Genomic DNA, 20,402 nt, shown 5'->3' on the forward strand with positions numbered 1-20,402 from the left:
ACGGGAAATGAATTATCCAGACAAAAGGAGGAGTGGGAATGTGGTGTGGCACAGCTAATGCAGATCTCTGCCAGCTCATTCTGAGCACTAAACCTTATCTTGCTTCAAAACTCATCTAGTTCTTCCAACAACACGAATACAAGCTCCAGAAATGGTTCAGTGGAGCTCCACACAAAGCTTTCTGCTGCTGCAGCTTCTCAAGGGGAGGATTTCTCTCATTTCTTTTCTTTAATAGGGTCACAAACCAAAGATAAGAATAGCTGCATTTCAGAAGGACTGATAAGTGTGTAAGAGAGCTACCCATCTATCAATGATTTTAAATGATACACAGTCTGAGATACAGACCGAGCTTCTCAATTCAAACACCACAAAGCTTAGAGGTACCATATATTAGAGTTTTGCTAGAGTCTACTTCTAGTCAAATTACTAAGAAGGAACACAGCATGAAAGGTAGGCAATGTTGTTGCCATTCAAATGCTATTTGTTAATACCGTAACTTTCCCATGCAGCTGCCCACAGGCAGCAACCTAAAATTGTTCAAAAATATCACTGTGTTTCTTTCACAGCAAACCTTCAGAAAAGAATGCCAGTAGATCAGAGGGTTTGCAAATATGTTTGCAGATTAGTTGGTCATATCTGCACATTTTCTAAAGAACAACAGTACACCCTGTAGCCACGGAGCCACGCTTATTCTGGGTGCAACGCTACTGGAGGCAGTGACGTAAGGCCAGGCATAAATCTGACAGTCTTTTCTGTGTCATGATAATTAATGATGTCAGAACACATATGGAGTGCAATTACAGTCAACAGGGGCGACTTTGAAGGAAATTGAATTTGTCCTTTTCCTTGCGCAGATGTCTAGAATTAATCCTCACGTTGCAGGAGATACATGGGGCAAAATAAATACACCAGGGCCCGGAGGGACTGGAAATTGTTTAAGAAGATCCTTACGCTTGCAGGAGGGCATGCCTGCGGTCCACTGGGTCCCGTTCCCTTTCCACACGCAGGTGATGATGCCCGGCCCCTCCAGCTGGTGCTCAGCTGAGCACTGGAAGGCAATGACCGTCCCCACGGCGGTGCCGTTGCCGTGAATGATCTCCAGTGTGCCAAGCTGGGGAGGAAATATGCGACTGCACTGCCCTGCAGAACAAAAACAAAGCGAAACAATGCAACACAAGAGCCACAAGCAAAGACTCACCTCAGTTTAAATCAGTCCAAGTTGCTGGGTAAAACAAAGAGCAGACCTCTGGCAGGGCAGTGCTGCCTGCTCTGCCAAGCACCCACCCAAGGCCAAAACCCGATCAGTGCCATTCAGTAGCCCCGCTGCTCTCATCCCAGCACAAAGGAAGCTGTAGTCATCCTGCAACAGTATCTACTTAGTCTGCTACATATTAAAAAATTAAAAAGGAAAAAAAAAATCAAAGTAAAAAAAAAAGGCAAAAAGCCCCACCAAACTTACTCTGAGTGGCATGGTCTCCTACCGATTCCCACCTTGCTTGACTCCAAGTGTTTAATTAAGTACTCAGGCTGGCATCCTCCATGCAGGGAATATTCATAACACAGCCTCCCTGTGCAACCTTCCCAGGATCCAATGGCCTGATTGCATACCTCAGCCTTCCAGTCTCCTTGGCAGCACCTTTTCACAACCCTCCAGCATCTCCCTATCTCTGAAGCACCTCTGCTAACCTCGGCTGAAATGAGCCACCAGGTTCAAGGGCCATTGTACAGGGAGAGGTCACAGAGACAGACGTGCACCTACAGCATGGTTACATACATCTCCATTTTCAAGTTACGAGTTCTGCTTTATCCTTCATTTGTAGTACATTTTTCTTCCTTAGGCTTTTCTCTTTCTATTTTTTTGCAGTTCATACAGTTGTTCTTTGAGTCATGAGCTGTTCTCCTCTCAGCAACCTATTGTCAGCCACTAGCTTTATACATTGAGCTTTATTGCCACAATATTCATTATTTCACATTAATTTTTAACTTAAATTTTAATGATCAGTCATTAAGACAACAGATAATATCCTGCTGTACTTCAGAGACAACAACACTCGCATTTTCTCTGTTCCTGTGCACTGACAGAAGCTGGGGAAGGCTTTATATACCCCTTTTTAACAGTTACTAAATAGCAGCACTGCTTCTGCATCAGAATCCAAGCTCCTTATCTTTCAGCTGGCTTCCAGATGACTTCAGCAGGGCCACAGGCAGAGGCAATGGGATGGCACTTGTGAGGCCAGGGTTGCAAGCACCATGGTGGCACACACACACACACAAAAAGAAGGAAAATATGCTTTCCGCATGTACAAGTAAAAAGAAATTTAGAGCTTTAATAGCCTCCTTAAGAGCACTTGGACAGAGCTACACGTTGATATCAAATCTATTTCCTTTTTCATACCTAAAACCCCTCCTCATTAATTAACATTAAGCTGCTCCAATCAAGCCGCAGGAGCCAGGCTTACTGCCCGTCTTCAGTGTGTGCTCTTAAAAAACCCAACTCCCTGGAAAAAATGGAACCAAGGGAATCTCAGCGAAAGACCAAACAAAAGCCACAGTGACAATTACTTGTCTAATCTACTAAGTAAATATGCACTGAGCATTAGATTTTTAAAACATGCCTTCTGTAATTCCATGCAGATTATTTCTGTTTGTTTTGCCACCTCTTTCCGTTCCTTGCAGCAATTTGCCTCAACAAGAGCAAATATTTTCTGTCATTTCCCTTGATCCCCTGTCCTCCCCTCCCACATCCGATTCCTGGGACATGTGAGGTGTGTCACCTGCACAATCCTGCTCCTCACTTCAGCACATTACAAGTTCAGGCTTTCCTTTCCACCTGGACCACTCAGACACTTGCCGCGAAAAACCATCGGCATAAGCTGCAAAGTACCTACCTCTTCGCATTTTACAATTTCAAGGCTATTTTTAGGTACCAGATCACATACTTGGAGTTCATGTCAGTGACACTTCTAGCTGCAAGAGATGCAGAGAGTAATTCAGAACCAAATCTGAATCAAATTGCATTTGCTAAGCCTCCTAGACAGCCCTCATTAGACTCTTTCAGTAGATTTGCCAGTTTACCTAGAATCGTTATTCAGCCTCTTCTCTGCAAAGAACAGATAACCTAGCACTCAGCTTTTTCCTTCAGGACATATTTCATTTAATCCAGTGTTAACCATCCTGAGTGATAGGTGCAGCTGTAGCTGGTGCAGGTGCTCTTTGCCCTCTCCTGCGTTGTCCTTGCCCATAATGGTACAAGTAGAGTGATTAAAACCTCCAGATGTCGGTGACCTTGTCTGCATTATTCATGAGCCATGGATTTTAAAATATTTTCTTCACTTGAACACTGTAAAGATTTCCAGCTTTTCCTTAGCCAACGTCCCATTAAGCTGTGGCTATTTCCTTGCTTTGGTCAGGGCTTTAAGAACATTATATCATCCTCAGGTGACATTCCTGGATGGATGTAATTGAGGCAGTAACTTCAAGACTCCTCTCGACAACATCTAATAAAAGACAATTTTGAAAGCTTCTATAGCTGGATTTACACAGAACCTTAGCCAAAAGTTCATCAACTACATTTCAAGTATCTGCATTTGGCTGTAGAAGAAATACCATTTCTTCTTCGAGATTTTCAACATAATTTCTTCCCACCAAAGTCTAAACATTAAAGGCATCACTACTTTCTCCTTTTTACAAGAGCTTTTATTGAAATGCATACATGGATTTTTGCCAGTATGAGTTTGTGAATTTTATCCAAGTTCAGATTTAACATCTCTGGATCAGATTTGCCCTAATTTTCATCAGCAAGAGTCTTCTAAGAATTAATTTGTAAGACCTGCTTGTAGCTCTGGCATCCCTTGCTATTAAGGATCTATAAAGTTCTTGAGGTTCCTCATTGCATTCACTTTTCTGCTAGGTTAATTTTATGGTTTAATTTCCAGAAAGCAATTGTTTCAGTGAGCTTCCATCCTCATACTTATATAAGCAGATGTGCTCTATAGGTTTATCCTTTGAATACTCTTCAAGTATGTGTATTTGACTAAACCTACCGCAATCAGGAATTTTTGTTTTCAGCTGAGGCCCACATTTGAGGCTGCTGAAGTAAAACACAAGTACTGCATAAACGCTTGTGCTGGCCAGATTTACAGTTGGATTTATATTTATTTTCTAAACGTCTAGAAAAATATCACGTTCAGCTCTCGGGTTGCAGTAACTGTTAGTACATAGTAATGTAATATCGAGAAAAAAAAACTAAATATTGCTCATGCAGCTTTTGCAATAACTGCATCTCAAATCCAACAGATTCACACTTGGCAGCCAGCACCTAAAGCTGGGAGGAATGCATGAGACATTGTCTATCAGCCATTTGTGAGCAGTTTACAATAAACATCAAAATTAATGATGTGTTTAGTTTTGATTAGCTTCATGGCATCACTCCTAGATTTGATACGTGTCTCCAGAGCCCAGCTCCCACTACTCCTAAGTTGTTCACCAGTCCCAGGCTGTGCTCTGCTTGCATTGTTAGATCCTGGCTACTACTCCTAAGCACAAGAAGAAAACTCATTTGCTGATACACCCCTATGAAGCAAAGGCTGAAAATCATTTTTCGATTTTGAACTCCAGCAGAAGCTGTGAAGACTCCTGCTTCTTCATTTGACTTGCTGAAAAGCATTCACAAAGCACCTCGTCCACACCGTGCACCACGCCAACACGCAGCTTCAGCTGGGCTGAGCCGAGACCACCAGTAGCCATCCATCGGCCAGCGTGGCTGAGGGTGCCAGGAGCCAAATGCCTCAGAGGTGCTTGTGCATCCTGTAAAGCAAGAGCTGATTTCTTAGCTTGACTTCACACTAAGACGATACCCAGCGTTCGAAAAGAATCTCAGTCTGCTGCTGCTGTCTGACAGCACAGAAGAAGGGCATTAGCTGTAGCAAATAAACACATTATTTCGTACAACAAATAACTGCCCCCAAAGTCAAAACATCGAAGAGGAGCCTACTCTATAAATTCTTAATTCACATAAGCCACTGAGTCCAGAAAAAGCCAAATACATAATTTCCAAGCACTGAAAAATAGAGAGCAATGTAAGAATTAAGACACAATAATCCAAAATATCTCTTCTCATGCATAGCCAGGATTATCTGTATTGCAAAATCGATTTGTCAGGAAGAGTTACCATATGGTTTCATTGCCAGCAAGCTGCAGATTTATGTTTTGCTGATAAGGAAACAGAAATGAAAGAGTAAGTAAAGCACGCTTGCCCATTGTACATTTCCTGTGCTCCTTCTCCTTCCCTATAGCAAAACACCGAAAATGAAAATCAAATACATTGCATAAGTACACGTCAAAATGATCTAAAACATAGCAGTAATTACCTGAAAGCATTTTGTCAAGATAGCCAGCCGCTGTTTGTGCAGAAATAGAGCCATCCACGACTTCGCCTCATTATTCCCATACACACGTAACTCAAGCTTTTGTGTTGCTTATTGTTGACTATTTAATGCAACTAAAACACGCTGTAATAGCCAGATGCCAGAAAGAGACAGAACATTAGGTTCTACAAACCCTGAAGAAAACAAACAGGCTGATGATATTATTTCTGCAAGTCTATTTCCTTACAAAAGCACGCTTTAGAAATTACTGTCCCCGAAGTCACAAGCATGATGTTCAACATCCTCAGCAAGCTCACAGAAGAGCTCTTGGAAGAGCTCGCTATGTCAAAAGGAAAGAAAAAAAAGGCAGTTAGAACTGGGACGTGAAATAAAGCAGCCTCTCCCCCTCGGCCAGCAGCACGCCGCCTGCCTGTGCTGCCCAGGAGCCCTGCCGGGGCTGCGCTGCCAGCTGCATGAAGTGCTGCAGCAACAACGTGCTGCCACGAGGAGCTTATCCTGCCCCTAGGAGATTCAGACACTGGCGCGGCTTTTTAAGAACTTGCTGTTAAAGGTGACACCAACCCAGCAGTGACAGCGGGGAGCCCAGGCTTTGGAAGCTGCACAACTTGCAGCGGCCCCTTCATCATGCTGCAGGCACCGGGCAGCGCGCCCCCAAGGCTCCCTGCGGCTCGCCTGTCCCACAGAGCGACCTGCTTCAACAGCTTCTAACAGCAGCTCACATCAGCAAGCTCTGCAATGGAGCGGCTTGCCCTTTCCCATCTATTTCTCTGTTTTCTGAGTGTCGTGTTTAAAACGGAGCTGCTGGAAGCTGTTACACACCTGGAGGATGCCCCTCGGGCAGGCAGGGCCAGGCTCAGCTCCATGCTCACGGCTCGGTGGTGCCTCGGCCCAGCTGCAGTGACATGGGTGGGTGTCCCTGGGGCAGTGTCCCCAGGGCATGTGTTCTCAGAGCAGGCCTGCCAAGGGACCAGCACAACCGCAACAGCAAGGTGGCAAGGTGCCTGCAGGAGGCATCTATCTCTCAGAACGCAGTCCAAAAAGAAACACAACTGTTAGCAATACATGGGCCCTGCATCTGCCCGACTTCAGCATTTCCAAATTAAAATACTTCATATAAATTATTTTGGCTTTCTACTGGAAAATTAATTTTAAATTTGTGAAAGGGGGAAGCCCATTGCTGTTCATTCTCACAGGCCACCATCACCCACACATGGAAATGCTTTTTCAAAAAAGTTTGTTGTCCCGTTGATGAAGAGTTTCCATGCAGAGGAAGCAGGAAAGGATTTGAAGAAAGCTTCTGCTGGCTGCGTTCACACCTCGGTACTCAATGAGGTGCCTGCCCACACTTGTGGTGGTTAAATGAGGTGCCCAGCTGGAGACGGCTCTGCACCATGACAGGACAGGGGCACCCACCAGCAGTACCTGGTGGGAGGAACAAGGGACACCAGAAGTGCTGAGCCATTTCTGGGTTCCGGGGCCATTTCGGTTTGGATCCCATCCTGCTGCACCTCACCTCTGACTGCACGCAGCAGGCAGTAAATCACTAAATCACCTTTCCAAGGATGCTGAGTTTGAGCAGGCGCTGGTGCTGTCCCCACGCAGCTGAGAGCTGCAGGATGCCTCCACTCCCTTAACGAAGGGCTGCCAATTAGTTATACTAGTTAATACACATACGGTTATATTAGCTATATAGCTGCAATCCCTACTTCCAGGTCTGACAACATACAGGAACGTATTGACCGTTACACAGTTCCTGACTACTCAGGGCGCCCTTCGGCAGGGAGGAGATGGTGAAGCCTACCTCAGGGTCTTGTCGTGCCTGCTAAGGGAGCAAAAATCATCAGGCAGCAGCAAACGTTTGGCTTCTGCCTCTGAGCAAGACCCTCACAATGCGCTCTGGCAGTCTCACATCCGCATCCTGCAGAACCCTGCACAGGCTGGTCCACATCTAAGCCAAACAAATTTGGTTCATCCCCATTTACAATACCGAGCCCTTTTCTTTCCTCCTTCACTCCCTCCCAGCATTTTTCATCTGGCTTTTTTGCCACTCGATGTAGCAAACAAGCCACGGCGAGATTTAGGAGTCAGCACTAACCACGTCGCAGCTCTGCTCTGAAATACTCCCCGTCTGCAGGGGCTGCCAGCAATTTTAATCCATGTAAAATCCAAGCCACATATCACTGAGATGCTAGATTAGGGTTTGCTGACAACATGCACAATCTGCTCCTATTTCCAACATAAATAATGTGCAGGATTGGTGTAAAGCGGTTCTTGTTTGTGTCTTCCATGGTGCTCTTTTAAGAGAGGATTTGTTCCAGTCACTGGACTGCCATCTCCATCATTGATTTTTTTTTTTTTTGCCAATTTACTTCAGTCAGGTTATTCTCATCTGGAGATTTTACCCTGGGATCTAGCAACAAGGAGGATACTGAGTATGTTTCTTATGGGAACAATTAATTGAGAAATAAGAACTCAATGAAAAATGAGGTATTTGATGAAGTCCCCAGTAAAGCAAGAACAGATGGGTTTTCTGCATGTTGTTAGTCTGTTTACCAACAGCACTGGAAAAGTAGGTTGTGACACTTCTGAAAAGTTAATATTGCAGCTTTCAAGAACGGGAACGATCCATTAAACCTGAAGTAAATTCAAAGCATTCATCCATTTACCTCTTCACCATTACTTCTATATTAAAAAAATAAAATAATAATTAAAAATCAAACAAAACAAAACAAACAAAAAAAACCCACAAGCATCCCCTATAGAGCACACCAGAGTTATGTCTCAATGCAAGCAGTTCCCAAATAAAGATGACCCATGGAAGTACTGCCAGCAGCTGCTTTTGTGGCTGATTTTTTAGCAAACGGAGCTAATATTGCTGATGGGCTCCCCTCTTTGTTATTCCAAAGCAGATAATAAACGATGCATTTGCACGATGCACAGTTTGTGGCCTTGTTTCTAAAATAAAGACCCAATGGAGAATAAAATTAAGAGGAATAATTTGAAACAAGCTTTTCAGTTGTGCACCAGCCTAGACCCTGACCGCACCAGGTGCGCAGGCAGACCCACTGGGGCAGCCCAAAGCCCCCACGTCTGGGCATGAGGGGTCTGGCCCTCGCTGTGCTCATCTCCCAGGTCCAATGGCCCTGCTTCTTGCACAATAAGTGCTGGTATTTACAAGGACCAAAGTAACCGGCTACACAACAGCACACTAATCTACAGAGGGTCCTCAGCCCTCCCCACACCCCGCTCTGCTGCCTTGGCCCCGCTGTCCCCAGCCAGGCTCTGAGCCTCGTCCTTGCTGGCGAGGTGTTTCTGAGGGAGCAGTGGGCCGGAGAAGCCTGTAGGCTTATATTTTCAACTTGCATCATTACTTTTGCCCAGCGCTCATGAATAACCTCTCATTCATTAAACCTGTGCAGCCGACTGCAACACTTCTGCAGGCGGTGCAAAGCAGTACGTGGGCTCCATTAGCCAGGCACTGCATCTTCCACTGGCAACTGCCATGACCAGAAAAGTTAAATTTGTTCCTTGGCCATAGTAAAGGTAATCTATTATCCCAGAACAATGCTCAAAGCCTTTTTCAGCATCACAATAACTGCAAGAAAACAACCAACACACACTAAATAAAAAGAAATAAGCACACTAAAGAAGGCCAGAAAAACCCAGATTTCAGCACTCAACTTGGTATTTAGCATCTTGCTGACATGGATCTGGTATCAATGGGAAAACACACAAGGTTTAGGAGCCGCCACTCCTCGGTGAGCCCTTCGCTGTGCCCATACAGATGCCCAGAGTGACAGAGAACCACCAACCGCTTACAGGAGTCAAACTTTCCAAACCCTCTCCTTACCACAACAGCCTCCCTTCTTACTGAGATAACCAAGATCCCAGGAGCACTGAGAGTCCTGTTAGTATTTATAAGCAGCTATATGCTCTTTACCTGCAAGTAAGTTACAGGCAGAAAAAAGATGGGTGAATGCAATAAATGGTGTGCTTGAACAGTGCCACCTTGGGCAGCACAGCAGAGCTGGCCCAAACCATTCCCATGGCAGGTTTTATGAGCAGAGATTGATGCTGCTGCAGTGGCAGAGCTGAGCACTTCTCACACAGGTATTGATTTTTACAGTGTTTCTGATGGGCATTTCTGGGCCCTGGAGAAGGCTCCGGGCACTTGTTTGTGGAAAACCAAATAGGGCAACCTGGCCCTTATGCCTGAGAGCAGAAGCTCTGGTGGAATTGTCCTTGCTTTTGTTCCCTTTAAAATGCAGAAAGAAGAAAAATGTTGAAACTGTGTTGTCCAGCCAGTTCTAACACAAACACGTTATTAGCTCTGGACCTACCACTGGGGCCAGGAAAAGGCCATTCTGTCAGAACATGCTTCAGCTTTGTGGCTTTTCACCTACAAAATGGTTTAGCACCTCTGAGGAATCCTGTAAAACCATTTGTCTTTTTCTCTTTAGAGGAGATGAATTTTATTTTTTTTAAACACTTAAGTTCATCAATTTTATGTTTAACCTGAAAGCAAGCTGGTAACAAATTCAACATTTTCTGGCTTCCCTACATAATTATCAATGTTTTCTTGCCAAAATTAAATTAACTACATCTTCAGTAAACTGAGCAAGACTCAGATTTTACTGGTTTTTGCAGGTAAAGAAAGTAACACAGAGAAACCAGCAGCAGTTCTGTCCATTATGCTCCAGAGCTACAGCTTCAACACACAAGTCACCGGTGGGTGCTTCTGGTGGCCCTCAGTGGGCTGTGCAGACAAGGAGAGCAGGCAGAGCTCAGCTGGCAACCTCGACATCTCAAACAGGCACAGGGTGTGCAGTAGAAATTCTTATCTGAACACGCATGATGAAAAAACTGAGCACAAATAAGATGCCCTGGCAATATCAGGAATCCCCTGCTTTTAATACGGCTTTTGGTACATTTAATTTGCAATAGAAAGGGTAGAAACTCAGCACTTCATTGAAACGCTGCCAACTGGAGAAACCAAAAGAAAACCTTAGACCTACTTTCATGGGGAAAGGACAGGTCCATTCGGAGCCACGGGTGGATGAAGGACGCCCTGCCTTACATTTGGCCAGGGCAGAGGCTGCTCTCGCCCCTGTTGCACCCCGCAGGAGCCGGCTGCTGTGTCCCACAAGAAGGATGCGAGTGTCCCTGTGCATCCCCGCTAACCCGGGCACTACGAGAGCCCCACGCAGCACCCACAACAGACTATCTGCCTCTAACAGCTGCCCTGGTTTGTGCAAACACACTTAGGGTGGTGAATGTCGCTGATAAAAGCAGATGTCCCCTGATGAGGCGGCCTCTCACGTCCACACCATGTCTGCCTGCCAGTGACAACCTCTGTGCGCTGCCGAAATCCCTGCAGCCGGGGCGAGGAGCTCAGCATGGCACCGGTGCTGCCTTGGCCCAACGGTGCTGAAGCAGCGGCTGAGCTGGTCAGACCTGCCTCGGTCTCTGCAAAATCCACTCCAGAACGAAAGCCTAGGTGGACACTTCAGAGTGCTTACTGCAAACATGTTCAGTTTGGGCCAAAATCGACAAGATGTAAGAGTTGTTTGCACAGAGCACTTATTCAAAAAGATTATGAAAAATTTTCAAGCTTGTTTTTTTGAAGCCACTTTGTTGTTTTAAAACAAACCATTTAATACAGGTTTGTCTGTTCTCTTTCAGCTAAACACTCCAATATTGCAGCAATGCGGGTCAACCTGGAAAAACATTTTCCCTTCTGCTGTCCCAACTTGAAGCACAGTCCCTGGTTTCCCTACTGGTGACAATTCTGGCGCCACTTGCCCAGCCCCCTGGCAGCAGCTGTCACTCCTTTGCTCTCAGATGGCCTCAGCACAAGTGTCAGCATACGGGGCCAGATGCAGCCCTCGCTGCCCAGCCCCGACCCCACTCAGGATCAGCACAGATGCCACAGCAACAAACAAACCGCATTGCTTTCTGCCCATCTCTTGGGCCTGCAGAGCCAGGGCATTTCCAGCCACCCTGCTAAACAAAACCAACCTGAATGCCAGTGAGCTTGCCTGCATTTGCTCCCCTTTGCTGTTCCTTACCAGGTTTGCTGCTTGAAGATGCTAAGAGCGCACCATGGAACAGTGACCTGCCATTCACAGCTGTCAGCAAGAATTGCTGCGAATAATTGATTTTTTTAGACACTGGTCTGCAAGACTTAGCAATAGCATGCAATTTATTATGGCGATAGAAATCATTCACGGACTGAGACACCAACAGATTTTAAAACCTCCTTAGCAGTTTTTATTGCTTGTCATTTTCCTTCCCTCCTTTTTGCTGCCGGGGTGGGCTTTGTGGTGCCAGGCTTCACACACAGCAGCAATGGAGCAGCAGAACAGCTTGGCCACAGCTGGGGGTGTGGAAGCCCTGCCCCAGCCCGCAGCAGCCCCGCCAGCACCGCGAAGATTAACAGTGCGAGTCGATGGGCACATCTGCCTGTGGCCTCCCTGGCCATCGGAATTAGCGGGAGATGACTTGAAGACGGATGGGGACACCAGCGTAAGGACAGGGAAGCCGTCCGCCGTGTTTACTTTTCTCCACTAAACCAGTAAATGATTGCAGGCCAGTTACACGCAGGATGGCCAGCACCTTAGGCACACGGACCAAAGGGCAGCAGCCCCGCTCGCACAAGACGTTCCGACCTGCCTCGGGCCTGCTCTGCCAGTGAGCTAGACGACAGACAGCTTTTGGAAGGCTTATGTGTTCAGGTAGCACACCAGGCAGGGATAGCCTAGGATTAAATAGAGGGAGAAACTTAGTTCCACCAGCCTGTATTCCAGTAACAGGCTGAATGCTACGGCTCCTCCTTGCCTGTACAAAACGGCTCCAGCTTTGTGGGGCCCCTTGTTGTGGAGGAAGGCAAAAGCGGCCCTCCCTGGCTGGGTACGCCTCGCGACCTGACCAGGCAGCAAAGCTCATAGTGCTGGAGAGCGCTGGGCATGCGGGGAGAAGCCCTCCTGTGCCTCATCCTGCTCCTCCACGTGAAGGCACATGTTTCTGCTCTCCTGAGCTGGGGGAACCAAACAACCAGACATGCCGTGCCCCCAGCACCTCCTCCTGTCACCCCAGCCCAGGGGCTCCCTCTGAACGCTGCTTCCAAGGCCCCACTTTCACTCAGGTTTTTACCCACCGTCTTTCCCCACACCTAGCCCAGCTCCTGTCCACATTGTCACTTCCCTAAACAATTCCCAAAGACCCTCCGCTTAGGAGACTCATACAGGTGCGTGGCACTGCGTTTGGCTTTATCTTATCCCGGAGATAAGGCCTCAGTAACCATTTACAACTACATTAAAGGAAAAGCAAGCAGTTCACCTGTGTTTCCAGGAGCCGCTGTTGTTCCAACTGATGCTGACACCACCGTGCTGTGCTGCTGGGCCAGCCCCAGCGTTCCAGGCCCCACCAGCAAACACTGCTACATAAAGCAGGCCCCCACTCAGCCCGGCCTCCAGGACCCTCCACAGATACAGGAATTGATTTTATTTGGTGAGTGCTTGCTCATTCTGCAACTAGGGCATTTCTTACTGTCATCTCACAGCAAAACACAAAGCGAGCAGGGCAGGCTTCCACTGCGAATGCAAAATCATCTCCCTGTCACTCTTCGGATCCACGGAGCCAGTCTAAACTGCGCCACAGAGTAACACAGCTGCTTATCTGCAACTGCATTTGAAAGACAGTGTGTCAATAAAATGCCTAAGTGAAAACAAGCTACTGTCCTACGTGCTGCCTTGTCCCTGTCAAATTATTGAAGGCAAAGCGCTGCGGTGCCAGGTGCGTTAAAAGGGAGCGGTAATCCTGACAAATGAGGTAAGTATCTCGTGCTAATTTCCACACAGTTAAAATTCCCTTTGTCGCAGAGTTTCAGATGTGCTGGGAGACAGCTTCCCACGGGAGCCCAGGGATCTCCCGGCCCTGCCACGCAGGGAGGAGCCAAGCCAGCAGCTTGGTCCCTCAGCTCCCCGGGCACACCGAACCCAGAGATCGCAGGGTTGTTTGGGTGGGTTTGGAGCTGACTTCTGATTTCTGAAACGTCAGTGTTCTGGGTCCAAGACATTCAGCTCACTCCATTCCCTAGCTGAAATTCATACGTGTTGACATAATTCATCTCTATAACCTAGGTAATTTAAGAGGCGCTTGGACAAAGTATTGGAGAGTACTACAGGGAACCGTCTTGCACTGTGGAGGACTGTGCTACACCACCTCATAACTCGTCTCCTTCTCTATTTCGCATCATTCTAGAGCTTTTATGACAAGCACAAAAATCAGTCTCTCAAAGCAATAACAATGCTTGGTCCAAACACAGAGCCACTGAGAGTAGCATCTTGCAGTACAGGAGATAAAGCCAATTAGCTGAAATTCTGCCACCGCCACTTCTTTTATTTAATAGAAGGTTTCACTTTGATCTCATGGGAGAAAAAGGAAGGAGAAATAAGCCTTTAAGAAATTACAAGCCCATCTACTCCAGGTTGTCTCACATCCTGCCCTGCAGAACGAAAATTCAGGATGATTTTCTTCCCCAGTTTAGAAACTGAGCTGCACCTTGGGATCACAGGAGCAAGCCGAGAACCTCCTCGCAACCCACGTGCAGAGTGGCAGTGCTCTCTGCTCTGAACAACAACTTTGCTTTTGTTTTCCTGGAAGAGCAGCCATAAGTTCTCGCGACACGTTTTCAGTTTCTGCACTAGCAAGGACACAAACTCACTGCAGAAAAAAGCAGCGTGTGCCAAAAGAACAGACACCATGGGTCACACCAAAGCTAAACCAGCCTGGTACTTCTGTCCCACCACGGCCACCTGGAGAAGAGTACAACCAAGCAAGTACCTAGCGATGCCTCCTCCAGCAAATCGCAGCTCAGGTCTGTCCTAAGCCAGAGGTGGTGTCTTTCCCCTAAATGGTGCCTGCTAGGTAACTTCTTGCAGGAATTTGTCTGGATGTAGCGTGCGCAGTTTCCTGTGGCGCGTCCCACAGGTTATTTGCAGCTTACCTCTGGCAACCTCTCTTCCCTCCTGGTTTGGGAAGGCAGAGGGATATGGCCAAACCACAACTACGAACAGCCCAGCAGCAAGAGGGCTACCAAGTTCTAACCTGGCATCATAGTTTCTGGCACATTTTGTATTTCTCTCCTATGTTACCTTTGTCTGTGGCTACACTGATGCATTTGCAGAAGCAGGTTGGTGTTTCTAGCAGCAGGTGCTGCCCCAATCTGGGGCAGAGCAGCCTTAAGAGCTGTAAGATTGCACTGGGGGCTGGGGGAAGAACCACAACACAAACCAAGGTGCCGTTCTAGACAAACAGGGCTAGAGCCCCAGCTTCAGTGATGTAGAGACTGAAAATAATTACACGCCTTTACTACTCCTTCCTCCCTTTCCTATTCCACCCGATGAGCCCCTGCTATAATCTGAGCAGCTTCAGGGGCAGCAGCACCTCGGTAACAGCCCAGCGGCTGTGCTGCCCGCAGCTCTGCAGCCACGGGGCCGTCCCTGCCTCTGCTTGACAGTGCCCACAGGGCAGGAAACCGCTCAGTCACCACTTCGATGAGCATTTCAGAATTTCAGAGGCTTCTCCAGATAATATAATGGGCCTGGCAAGAGATGGTTGATGAGCATCTGTCCACGGTTAACGACTACAGCAAGGCAATGCTGTAATGATGCTGTGACAGCACAACAACCACAAGATGATAAGGAAAACATAAAAGCATCAGTATCATTTAAAAACACAACTGAAGAAGGCTTCTTCACAGCCTCGAGAGGCACCGGGACAGTTTGCTGCACTCTTCCCCTGCCCACGCTCCCGCTCTGCGCGTTTGCCTGTCTGCTAGCAGAGCACGAGAGCAGCACAGCGAGCGTCCCAGCGCCCACCTGCAGCCACAGCTGTTGCTTGGCTGTGACCGGGAGGTGGAAATGAGGCTGAGCTCGCTGCTTGCTTTGCAGTGCTCTGCTGAACCTTCCCCAGCAAAGGGTGGCAGTCCAGGAGGGACGGTGGGAGGGAGACACCAGCCCTCAGCAGGCAGGCAAGAGCAGGAAGAGTAGAGAATGCCTGAATGTCACAGCTGCGTTGCAGGAAGCTGTCAGACCCTAAGTGTTATATGCATCAGGCTGTGCAATGAACATCTTTTAAATTCCTTCTCATTCATATATTTATTCAAATGGAAATCTTGCAACGCTTTCGTTCATCCCCTGCACAAGGAGCATGTGAAGGAGTTTGTCCACGTGACTTATTATTAGCACCCTGCCGGCCAGGTCCAGAAATTTTACTCAATCAAAGCAGCAAAGAAAAATGATCACCAATAACAACATGATAAATGAAAGGTGCTGTATAACAGTTGTCATCAGCTCTCTCTGGAGGTCACTTCTCCAGCAAACGCCGCTGCGTAAATAACGTGTCACATTTTAAATTAAGCATCCTGAGCAAGAGTTTAATTTAAAATTATATACCACGTAGCCATAATTTTAGCTATCCAAACCACTCAGATTTAACAGCAGCACATCCGGCTAGCTCAGTACACTTGGAGCAACAAACTGACATTCAGCCAAGGTGAAACCTGTGTGGATGGAGAAGGCCAGGACAGACCTCCACAGCAGTGGGCAAAGAGGCAGCGAGGGAGCTCGCAGGGAGCATGTGACCGGTGGGTCTGGCAAAAGTGCCTGTTGCGAGCATCTCTTCTGGCCCCACAATAGATGCAGACTTACATGCAGGTGTATCTGTGCCCTGGTCCTGTGCAGCCCCTTTTGACTCTAATCTGGCACCCACTAATAATAACTCCTGGTCCACATCACTGTTGCAGGTGGTTTGGGAAGGACAGTGTGAGCTGTCCTGGTTGGGAACACGGCTGAAGGACGACTGCCCCTAGCTAGCCCTGGCCTGAAAATAGGTTTCTCCCTTTCAGCTTCTCCACACAAAGCCTAAATAATCAGGTTCTTCAGTACAGGAAGAAACATCTCCTTACAGGTACTATAACAAACATAACGCCACATTCCCTTGTTCTGACTTCAAAAATACAGATGGTGAAAAATGCCCGTATGTGCTAGCTGTGGAGTACAGCGATCCAGCTTGACCCAGGTGTCAGGTTTGTGGGCATCCGAGGCATTAACTGAGGCTGAGATGCCAGTCTGCATGCCGGTTTTTTTTGGTAGATCCCACACTTCTGGGAGTTTTGCCACACGTCTGTATAGGGCAAGATTATTCCATGCAGGAAGAAGAAAGGCTGAGCACAACATGGGACGTGCCCTTCCAACCCATCTCGCCTGTGGGCACAGCCCAGCCCGAGGGGACGGTTTGACACAACAAATAAATGGAGCCCAACACACATGATTTTACACAAGCAAAAAAGTCAATAATTAGCGGCATTAGCAAAAATTAGAGAAACAGAGTCCACGCCTGTGTTTGAGTTGTTAATTCTGAGGGACGCTCCCCAGAACCTGTTCCATGTTTTTAAAAACGAACCGCTCTATTAAGTTCAAATTAAACGCGCAGTTAGGCACACTCAGCGGGTGCAATTTAAAGCATCGCTACACCATCAGCCCAAACACGTTTGCTCATTTCCATCAGCATCATAAAAACCGGGTCATCGATAAAGCCCGCCGGGACCGCGGGGGTGAACTCCATCACAGCTAGCTGGGTGCAGGGGGACGGGCTGCAGGGAGATGAGGTCCCCGGGCTCGAGAGGTGCTGAGCACTGCTGGTGCTGAAGGCAGGGAACTCTGCCTACACTGCCAGCTGCAGCAGACAGGGAGAGCCTGGGCAAGCAGGGCGGCACAGAGCTCCGGCAGGCTCCTCTTGCTTTACATTACCAGCTTCAGAGCTCGCCGGGGCTGCAAGCAGGCAGCTGCTGGAGCCCGATCCAGCACCGCCGTGGGCAGCAGGACCCCTCTGTGTCCCCCAGCCCCTGAAAGTTGCAGAGGTGACAGCCCAGGTGCAGCATGCGCGTCCCACCTGTGCTAGGGCCAGAGCCCCTTCGGCTCCTGTCGCCAGCAAGTTCACCGCTCCCAGCCCAGCCAAGGAGCTCTGGAAACGTGCTCCCCTGCCCAGGTTGGGCAACGACACTGGGGTGGAAGGGGGAAGAAGAGGAAGCAAGAGAGCTTTGATTCGTTTCCCATTCCGCCCCTCGGTGCATCACCCTATTAGAGCGGAACACCCGGGGCTCCATTTTCTCCCCGGGCCGTTTCACACCCGCCGGGAGGCTAGCTGGGCTCGGGGCCGGCAGCTCCCGGCAGCACAAACCGTGCCGAGCCGCTCCCTTCGGGTCGTGCTCCGGCGAGTGAGCTCCGAGCCCCGCGAACTCCCCCGGCTGCTGCCCAGCTCCGAGCCGCCGGCCCCATAAAGTCTCCCTTCTCTTGCCCAGCTCCGAGCCCCTTGCGAGCACGGCGGGGACCTCGCCACCCCCCGGGGTGCCCCCAGAGCTTGGGGGGTGCTGCGGGGAGGGGGCGGCTGAGGGGAGTCCACCCCTGCGGCAGCCGCAGCCCCTCGACGGGGGTTCCCGCAGCCTTCGGAGCGGGACAGGAGACCCCAAACCCCTCCCGGGGGTCCCGCCCCGTGCCCTAAAGGAGGGCCCGGCCGCATCCCTCCGTACCTGTGTAGCCGCGGGGGGGGCCGCCGCCGTCCCGCCCGGGCGCAGCGCTCCGCGGCACCTCCGGGCCCGGCGCCGTGGCTGCCGGCATGGCTGGGCTGAGCCGTGCCGTGCCGTGCCGTGCCGAGCCGGCAGGTGCAGCCGTGCCCGCCTCCGCCGCCGGGGCCGGGCCGGGGGGAGGCGGTGTCCCGGGGGAGCCGCCGGCAGCCCGCCCCGCCCCGCCCCGAGGAGGAGGAGGAGGAAGGCGGGGTGAACCCCTGGGTGACACACAGCCACCCCCAGATCACCGGCATCTGACCCCAAACTCAGCCCCCACGGGGCTGTGCCATCGCTCCCAGCCCCGGCCCCGTGCCCCGCTGGCACGCCTGGCCCTAAGCCTGAGGGCAGGGAGCGGGGGCTCGGCCCCAGCCCAGCGCCCCCGGGCTGCTGACCCTGCCCGGGGCCCTGCCACAGCCCCGGGGCGTGAGAGGGCCCTGCTGCGGGAGCTCTGCAGGAAGGCGCTGAGCATATGGGCTGGGGCTATTAACGCTCGCTCCGCTTATTTTACCCTCTCATTATTATTTTTTTTTCCACATGGATTTAAAAAAAAAAGTCTGCAGGAGCAGATTGGGGAGATGAAATTCCAATATGCACCGAGCCCAGACAGACTGAGAGAGATCCGAGGCTCTGCTGGCAGCGCAAGCGGTGAGGGGCCGAACCCATGGGTATCATGGCTGCGCTGCGCCCGGGCACGCCGCCTCTTCCCCCGTGCTTAGCTGCCAGGGAGGCCGCAGAAATGCTGCGGATGTAGAGGGCTGCTATTTCCAGCTCTACAACTGAAACACAGGTTGTAAAAGTAATAGCCACGCTCTAGGAATTTCTTTTTTTTTTTTTTTTTTTTTTTTTTTGAAAATTCTGCAGCTTACAAATGAGGTCTGCATTTGCAGTAATGCCAAATACTCCGAAATCCACTTGAAGTCACCAGGAGCGATAGCTCCCACAGTCTACTCCTTCATACCTGTGAAGCCAGAGGAATACTGAAGGCAGGCAAGTGCCTCAGCGATTTTCTCCTCCAGTCACCACTCCGAGAGCTGCTATTGCAGGGTCGCACACTCCATGTTACCGTGTTACAAGCCAGACCTCCTGTTACATGCACCTCCAGAAGCAAGCTCCAAAGCAGAATGTGAACCCTTCTCCCCTCCTGCTGGCAGCCAGTCTTTCTTCATAATGGAAAGCAAAGCTTTGCCATAACCCAGCAGGGTGGCAGGTCCTGAAAACACCTGCTGAGCGAGCCCCCCCAGCACGGAGCAGCCCTAGGGCTGTGGCTGGAGCCACTCGTGAGGTGACAGCTCGTGCTGCCACCAGCACAAGTCTTGCTGCTGATTTCAGTGGAGGTGGTGGCCAATTACACTGACCCAATTTCTGTAATGCTTAAAGTCCAGCTGTAATAAAAGGGAGTTTTGCCCAAGTAAGGTGTTGCCATCCACCTCTGAACAATGGCAACGTGATTGCACTTTGAGTGCCACCCCTCCCACGCAAATATGCTTTCAATTTAGTGACAAATCTCATCAGTATAATGGGAACACATACAGGAAATTAGGGGGGAAAGAAGGAAGAGCATGAAAGCTTCCATGCTGAATCCCAGTTTACTACAGCGGACCCCTTACTTAGCCTTCAGCACCACTGGAAGCCATGCAGCCCAACTAGACACTTGTTGCCTTTGTGTAGGGGTTGTTTGACTGCTGGATTTCACTAATCTGCCCTAAGGCACCGTCTTTCTTCTAATCCCAGTTATTAGGGCTGACTCAAGGCTGCCAAGGGCACAAAACTGCTGAAGCAACACTCCCCGTGGCCTCGCTGCCTGCATAGCCCCAGGCTGCAGAGCCCAGCTGTAGGGACAAGCTCCCCGGCCCCCCCGTGCCAGTTCCCCAGCCCTCCAGCAGCAGCAGGCTGAGCTCTGACACCTTCCTCCCCTGCAGCCAGCCCCCTGCCACCTCCTTCTCCTCCCTTTTTGCTGCAGAAGCTGCCTGGCTCCTGCTGAGCATCAGACCCTCATCCCTGAGGCAGCAAAACCGGGTTTCATCTACCTCGCTCAGAAGCTTTGACCAGGAGGTGTTGCTTGTTCTGTACCTCTCTAAAGGAAGGCCAGTAGCTCTCAGCCACAGGTTTCTGTTCTAATCAGATAACACATGCACAGGTGTTATTGCTGGAAAACCACCTCAGGCTCAGCAATTAGATTCCTGAAATAAAGTCTAGACCTTTTCAAATGGCAATGAAATCATCTGCTAGGTTGTAAGAAGTGTTAGTGGCCCCAGGGTGCTTATGAATCAGTGGCGTGCCCCTGCCAAGGGAGGTGGTTCCTCCTTCGAGAGCAGCAGCAGCCCTGAGCACACAGCCTGCCTCAAAGCGTCACCCCTGAGCCTCTGCTGCAGACCACAACGTGCTCG

General features: G+C 49.5%; 1 protein-coding gene and 1 long non-coding RNA gene across 7 annotated transcripts in view; one reads left to right on the plus strand and one right to left on the minus strand.

Moving 5' to 3' along the window:
* SUSD3 (sushi domain containing 3) overlaps window positions 1-20,402 on the minus strand; it is a 74,884-nt gene that overhangs the window by 14,824 nt on the left and 39,658 nt on the right. For 3 of the 6 annotated variants that reach the window (XM_080606515.1, XM_080606514.1, XM_080606516.1), the window contains one exon: window positions 952-1,140. In XM_080606515.1, coding sequence (XP_080462641.1) covers window positions 952-1,140 — 189 coding nt within the window. The other 3 variants (XM_080606519.1, XM_080606517.1, XM_080606518.1) reach the window with 3 other exon arrangements.
* Window positions 18,312-19,532, plus strand: LOC308200581. Its single transcript, XR_013955706.1, has 2 exons — window positions 18,312-18,660; window positions 18,877-19,532. It is a non-coding gene; the product is annotated as an uncharacterized lncRNA (long non-coding RNA).

The sequence above is a fragment of the Anser brachyrhynchus genome, assembly GCF_964034855.1.
Source record: "Anser brachyrhynchus genome assembly, chromosome: 10".
NCBI classification, from domain to species: domain Eukaryota; kingdom Metazoa; phylum Chordata; class Aves; order Anseriformes; family Anatidae; genus Anser; species Anser brachyrhynchus.